The 7,930-nt window shown below is 35.7% G+C and overlaps 1 protein-coding gene across 1 annotated transcript; it reads right to left on the reverse strand.

The window, feature by feature from the left end:
- Positions 1 to 466: 466 nt before the first annotated feature.
- Positions 467 to 7,651, reverse strand: LOC101268258 (C2 domain-containing protein At1g53590). Its single transcript, XM_004251786.5, has 12 exons — positions 6,707 to 7,651; positions 6,536 to 6,610; positions 5,510 to 5,653; positions 5,175 to 5,270; positions 4,954 to 5,085; positions 3,928 to 4,080; positions 3,799 to 3,840; positions 3,494 to 3,542; positions 3,043 to 3,138; positions 2,782 to 2,971; positions 1,813 to 1,936; positions 467 to 1,585 (listed from the first exon to the last, which is right to left on the reverse strand). Exons 1-12 carry the CDS (start codon positions 6,833 to 6,835, stop codon positions 662 to 664), a joined length of 2,154 nt encoding a protein of 717 aa, XP_004251834.1. The 5' UTR covers positions 6,836 to 7,651; the 3' UTR covers positions 467 to 661.
- Positions 7,652 to 7,930: the final 279 nt, after the last annotated feature.

The following is a 7,930-nucleotide window of genomic DNA, read 5'->3' on the forward strand; positions in this document are numbered from 1 at the left end:
GATTCTTCTTTATCGATGGTGATCGGTCATGGTATCCATAGCCTACCTTATCTTACATTATCTGAAGTTGGACGGGATATAATTATTTGTAAAGTTAAAATGCTAAAGTAAATTTTGCAGACAAGTTCAGTTTTTTTTAAAATGTATTTTCCTATTTGTATATGTTGGATCTTTTTACTTGCTCAAAAAGATATTAGATAGGTAAACAATGAATATTTGAAGTCCAAAGAAATGAAAATGATCATCTTTATGACATTTCTTTGAGAAAAGAGTAATTATCGAACTTGATTCAACAAGAAAGAGTATGGAGATGACGAAATGATGATAGGAAGAACCCCAAAGGCATACGCAAAAAAAGTATTGCATACATTTAGACAAATCCTACGGGCTTTGCTTAAAGCAGACAATGTCACACCACAAAATGATGATATATAAAACCCCATAGGCATACACCAAAAAAAGCATACACAGAAAAAGTATTGCATACTTTTATACAAATCATACGGGCTTTGCTCAAAGCAGACAATGTCGCACCATGTCAGAAGTTTCACTAACATGTACAAACAGAAGCCAATATGAAACTATTACATTACATATATTCATGTACAAGTAAAAGGTATAACAGTAACTCTGCATTAAAGAAAATGTACAACAAACATATTCAAAGATTAGAAACTTTTGGACTTACTGAATTCATAGCTTTATCATGAACTAATTCCTCACTAGTTTTCATGTTTCCCTTATCACTTACCAATTCACTACTCTTCAATGTGTTGCCATTGGGATTCTCAGTGCCAGTGCTGGCTATGAAACGACCGCTCACTGAACGGCCTAGAGGTGAACCAACTAAGGGAGTAAAATCGTCGGAGGAGTCAGATTCCACAGATAGATCTCTCTCTGATGCTGTTGGTTCTAACTCACCTTTAGATTTTCGTGATGACTTCCGAGATACATGTCTTAGGATATTCTTCGCCTTGTCACGGACTCTACTCTTGTTGGAGCTACTACATTGAACATTTCCCTCATGAGCCTCTTTACTATCATCTCGGGGAGTTGTTTCCACTGAATCGTTCATAATAAGATTCACACCGATCCCCTTTGCACTCACTGCCTTTAGATTAGCTTGCGGAGATGGAACAGGATCTCCAAGATTTATAGACCTGTCCTCGCTTTTCTGACTTTTGTGGAAGAAGGACCCGATCTTATTTATACCCCTGTTAATTAGATTCGACTTCTTAGATCCACTGCCTTCATCAGAATCATCACCCCGAGTAGATCCTCCCCCTCTTAACTTGAAACTTCCTCCCATGGAATCAGCATCAGAACCATGAACTTCTCCATCGATAACCCGACTCTTTCCCTTTCTCTGTTCCCAAACTTGTGGTACTTCACTGCCAGGGTGGTGTACCCACATGCCAGTCTCCTTCTGCCCTTCTATGTTAATTGGTTCATATGTATCTGCAATTTTTGACGATTGCTTATCCATCTCGGTGGGTAAGGACCCTCTTTCGGCTGTATCCATCTCATCAGAATTGCTCTCCTGTTTGATGTCCGTTTTTGCCTGCTCGGATGACTGCTCTGTAAACTGAAAATTAATACACATAAATTTTCAACCATCTATACTTTCGTTAGTAAAAATATATGGCCTACTTGTCACTAGGCCTAACTAATTCAATGACATCAGCTGGAAAACAGAATAATTTGAAAATTGAATCATTTCCAAAAGCAATTAACAGTGATCTCATGAGAAGTGTTGGCTTCGTGGCAGCCTAAGTACTTGTTTACCGTAACTTGCTGGAAAGAAGTATGTACCTTTTCGCTGCCTTCAACTACAGTTATGGCAAGACGTAGTCTCCCCATTTTAACATTATGAAGAGACAACCATATATCATGCCTCTGGCCATCCCTATAATCACAGATGTTTATGGAATAATCTCTGCCAAAAAGAAACATGTTGAGTAAATAAAGTGCACACAAAAGCATTTGCATTTATTAAGGCACATTTTGCATAACATTCAATAGAAGAGAAGATGCTGAAAGGATTCTTCAAAAGGGAAAAAAAGAATATGATAGCAAATAGATTATGTAAGTTTTATTCTTCACGCGGCCAGTGAAGATCCTACTTTCTTCAAATACAAAGGAACTCAAGATATGAACAGGGACGAGAAACACAAAAGACAGCAAAAATCTATCTCTACTTGTCCAAGTCATCATAATATCTCAATAGATAGGAATATGATGTTACTACGAGTATTAGCTACGCAGGAGATAGATGAAGCATAAAGATGAGCACAATACAAGCTGAGAATCAATGGTTGTGGAAGAAGGAACTAAAAGCAAGAAATAACTCGCAAAGAGCAACAGAAGCCACCTAAAAATGGAAATTTCCCAGCGTAACCCGACCCTTACGTGGTTGGAGTTAACAACTCACTCCTGGTCTATCCTTATTTTTCCCCTTTTCTTTTGGATGATAATGATGTCTCAGCCATTGGAGGGGATCCTTGGTGTAACTAATAAATTTGTAGCCATCTGACCAGGAGGTTCGGTTCCGAGCTGTGGAAACAACCACCTCCAAAAATGCAGGGCAAGGCTGCATGCCTGCGATCATTGGACCCAAGTGGTCCAGCCCATCTCTGAACCTTGCACTTAGAGGGAGTTTAGTGCACCGAGCTGCCCTTTCTTTCTTTTTGATGGTGTCTGGACCAATAATATATCCTAACATCCTATCATTAGTCTATGACTCTATGCTACTGCAGTAAAAAGTAAAAGAGAAAAACAGACCCCAATGTTTCATCCGCAGAAAAATGGTCTCTGTCACAAACATCTATGTTGAGCATATCGTTAGGAGACTCCCATGAACAGACTGGAATCTTGAACTCCTCTTGCCACTGTGGAGCTAATGTCTTCTTCTGAGTCCTAGTCTTGAATCTGTAGGGCCCAAGATGCCCCTTAACATATGGATCAGAGAGTCCTGAAAATGATCTCTCAGGTATTTAGCATGTCCTAGTTAGATAGATTACAGTAAGAGGATTTCCGGCTAACCATTTAAATCTGCTGGCTTTAAGTCTTCCGCTTCAAGGACTTCCAAAATAACATGGGCAATGGGCTCCTTTGCATCGATAGAAAACCAGCTTTCCTCTGAAAAGAAAACAAACAATATCGAATTAAGTAGCAGAAATAATATGCATCCCAAACTGAAGCCAACCAGCTCTTATTCCCTTATTTTCCATCCAAACAAGCTATGAACAAATCGCTAAATAAATTATCGTAGTACAAACAAAATGAATGAAGAGGATTCTTGAAAATTCTCCGCACGAAAGATTTGATGTTGCAATTTACACTACTAAATACCTCCACATAACAAATTATTTCAAATCCATTCATGTGTTGTGGTTTAGGACATCATTCACAATAATCCATTATTAATTTGGGCCTCATAATATTGAGCAACGAGAGAGCGAGAGCGAGAGAGACAGGTTAGAGTAACTGTTACCTTGTTGGGGTGAAACAAATTTCTCCATGTGTACTACCAGCATATTGGGCTGCAAAATGTTATCCAGACTTTAGTCTAAAAGCTCCTTACGAATCATTAATTAGGACTTTTGGTAACCATAATACCAGTTGGTGAACTATGCACACCATTTGAGCAAGTGAAAGAAAAGGCCGAGAGTTGATACCCGATAGTGTATTAATGTGAAACATTTATCACTATATAAAAGGATCAAGGTCAAAACAAAAGACACTTAATACTCCAAGCATGATGGAGGAATGTAGTAAAAAAGACAATGGGAACCGCACCTCAACAAGTGTCTGCTCAAATGCAACAGAAAGAAGATTATCCTGAAAAGAAGGCAAAACAAATTTAGAGCAAGTGCACAACTGCCGAGTCATTTACCGAGATACTGAGAGAGATCAATTTTAACTAACCAGCCATCCAGCAACTCCAGGAAGTTCTGTCACATCAATCCCGTGTGTAAAAATCGGTTTTACAGTCATCTGAAAGTAAGGAGGCTCAGCAAAGCACACCCGCATACGACCAAGAAATGGCCACTTCCTTAGGAACTTCACACCAAACAAGACCTACATGGCAAAAGTTAGCCCCAAAGAAATTTATTTTGCAATATCTGGGAGCAAAATATGACCATCCATCACATCAATGATAAATCATCAGATTTGAGAATGATAAACAAAATTTATCAAAGCTCTAAATATTTCAATCCCACAGTGCCTAAACTACAACCGGCAGACAACTTTCTGAAATTTCCATGAGAGAATTAGCATCCAACTCTATGTCTAGAACTAGAATTTATAAATCTATGATTCTTTTACCAGCCACAACATCAAAACAACACTAAAGGATGAGCCAGATCATACTCACGTCATGCTAAGCATCCGGAAAAAGCTATTTTCCAATAATATAAAGAATCATGGTGCATATACTGAATCAATCAGTACCATTTTGAAATTAGCTGTAAATATTTAATCCAACCCCGTCACTGCTTGATAATACTATCACGCAATCCCATATTTACGTAAATTGAATTCATCTGAGATACTAATATCAAGAGTCCAGATTTTTCAATCATCAAAATGTTTCTTTAGGCCCCTTTAAACAATCCTCATACAAGTCTTCTAACAAAAGACAACATCAACATCTGAGCTCTTTGTTCTCGATTGGGAAAGAAAAAGAACATGTGAGGAACAAGGCGTAAGTTCTAGAACATTAAAATAGCCTTTTCATTAACTTTTCAGCTAAATGTGCCAAAGTAAGTAAGATCCGTAATGCACTTGTATTGTAAGTAAAAAGGCAGTCATGCAAAATCTAAGGTTACATCTAGTTAAGATTTTAAGTAGTATTTTAGAACTAATGAATCTCATAATGGAGTTGTAAAAGATATACCGAAACTCCTAATCTGCCCCCTTCACATCTATCAGTTGGCATTAGTTATTTACCTTTCCCTCGATGTGCATTCCCAACAGATGCAACTTTGTCACCATCCCAAATCCCAACCTCTTCTTCAGCTTCGCAGCAAGAATCGCACTCATGTCATCTGCAGAACGAAAATTCATCCCCAGCTCCAATACCTGCACCAACATATCTTAGCAGATAAGCAAAAGTCGAGCAGAACCATACTGATGGAATAGAACAACTTTCTTAAGTCAGGATTACATACAAGGTGATCATCTCCAGTAGATTCACGAAGAACCCTCATTTCCGTGAACATAGGTGGGCTTCTTCCTAAGTAGAGAGACTGCACTGCAATGTCTTTCTGTAGGTTAACAGAAAAGCATCCTAGTAACTTATCTTGCAGAACAAATTAATCCTCATACTGAAGTTATGAAAATTGCTGATGATATTACAATGATTAACAACTAATGTATTTAATACAGAAGCCAACAATTAAACCTAAAATAACTATAATTCAAAGCACATAGTAGAGGGGAAAATCAAAATCAAAACCAAAACCATTTTACATTTAAACGGTAATTGGTACATAAGTATCCCTACCACAGTCCAGGGTTTGTATTTCTGCATAAACCACGGAATGATAGGGAGGAGAATTTTCTGTGAAACGATATTCTCCATGCATACAGGCCAAATCTTTTCAAGAGCATGGTTTAACCACCTCACTGTTTCAGAATCAGAAAGCACCTGAGAAAAGCCAAAAAAAAAAAAGATATAAGAATTAACAAAAATGTATTGACTCAAATACCACATCTATAGCAAGTGACTACCATTATCATCAGTATTCAAGCTTAAGAAATCTAATTTGCTTGGCATAATCTAACAACAACAACAACAACAACAAAATAACGAGTGTAATGGGGAGGATGGGTGTACAATCCTTATCCCTACCTTGTGCAAGTAGAGAGGTTGTTCCCAATAGACCCTTGGCTCAATAAGGCAAAAACACAACATTTATGGAAATAAAGGCAGAAACAACAGCAGGATAGTACGAAAACCAAGGCATAAGAGACAACAAGTAGTATTAGAAAACTAAAAACGAGAAATGCAGAAATAATAAAATAATAAAAATACCAGAAATAATACTAATACTACTAGTAGGAAAAACAAGATACAAAACTATTACTACTACCCATCTACCCGAATCCTCCACCTCCCCTCCGGTAAGCATGTCCTTGGTAAGCAGAAGGTTTGTCATGTCCTATCTGATCACTTCTCCACAAGTTCATTTTAATGACTTTTGTAAAGTAGTACAGATTCTGGTGTAAAGATGCTACTCATGAGACCTAATTAACTATTCAACCTAATTTGGCATAAAGAATCATAGTGCAAAAGAAAATGAACATTCTGGGACCCTTCAACAAAATGTAAAGCTTGGGACTTTTAACAACTACAAGAAAACAGAATCCTCCATATTTCACTAATAAAGCCATAAAATCTCTCTCAGCAACTTTTTGAATCTTGGAATTTCTTATACTTTTTGTCCATCAATATTCTTTGTGGACCTGTTAAATCAAACAACACAAGAAATACATAAAGATACTACAAACTGTGCTGCTAAATACTCACTCGTCGTTGATTCGACTGTCTTTTTTCCTCAAACTGCAATTTCTTCTTTAATCTAGTCACATACTGCTCATTAACCTTCAAAGAAACACAAACAAAAGCCTAAATTAACATCATAAGACCACAAAACCTTAAAAACCAGAAGAAAAAAAAACAGAATCTTGTAATACATACCAGATAAAGATAGATTAGGGAGATGAAATAAACCAAAGGGTGACCATAATTGAAGGAATTAAGCAACCATATTACTATCAACACAATGCACACATGATGTAGAATTGTAACCTCTGTTATACTTGCCATTTCTTAAAATCTCCCCACCCCAGAAAAAAAAAACTCCCTCTTTATTCCAAATTTACAGTCTTTCATCAAAAATAAACACACCCATCACCAAATCTTGACCAAAAAACTCTTTTTTGATTCCTATATACAGTCACATATCAAAAAATAAACACACCCATCATGAAATCCTGGAGAAAAAAAAAACTCTTTTTTGTTAATATTTACAATTACTGATCAAATATAAACACACCCATCATCAAATCTTGAAAGAAAAAAAACTCTTTTTTGATTCCTATATACTGTCACATATCAAAAAATAAACACACCCATCATGAAATCCTGGGGAAAAAAACTCTTTTTTGTTAATATTTACAATTACTGATCAAATATAAACACACCCATCATCAAATCTTGAAAAAAAAAAACTCTTTTTTAAGTCACTGATCATTAATAAACACACCCATTAAGAAATCTTGAAAAAAAACACTCTTTTTTTGTTTCTTCATTATAGTTATTAATGACACCCTAACTTTTTTAATGCATTTGTTGTTTAACCATTAATTTGGTTTTCCATTCTTTTACACGTAAGTAAAGTAGTGTAGTAACTGATTCTGAAAGCAATTGAAAATGTCAAAAACGGGTCGGGTCGGGTGATTTTTCAAGAAATCTTTTGGAATAACATGGCGATAGAATTGGAGAGTTGCTGGAGATCCGTATTTTTGAAGTTTTCGTTTCAGTTTTGAATTGCCATTTGCAGGGTGGCACGTAGAATACACATGTCTGAAAGAGACTAATGAATAAGGTAAGTAATTTGATAACCATAAGGTTATCTCCGATCCTATTTTCTATTTTACGCTTTAAATATAGAGTTTTATATTTTTCTTAGATAATCAACTTTAGTCCAATTCTCTATTATATTAGAAATGTTATTCTATCTCTTTAATATTATATTATTATTTTTATTTTATTCTTATTTTTCTAATATAAATCGCTTATTTCTTTTTTCGATAATTTCGCCATATATAACATTTTATTTTTTCAAATTTTTTATTTAATATAAAATGATATTTTTTTCTAAATTTTTAAATAACATAAATTTCAAGAAAATATATTATA

This window comes from Solanum lycopersicum, chromosome 12 (assembly GCF_036512215.1).
Source record: "Solanum lycopersicum chromosome 12, SLM_r2.1".
NCBI classification, from domain to species: domain Eukaryota; kingdom Viridiplantae; phylum Streptophyta; class Magnoliopsida; order Solanales; family Solanaceae; genus Solanum; species Solanum lycopersicum.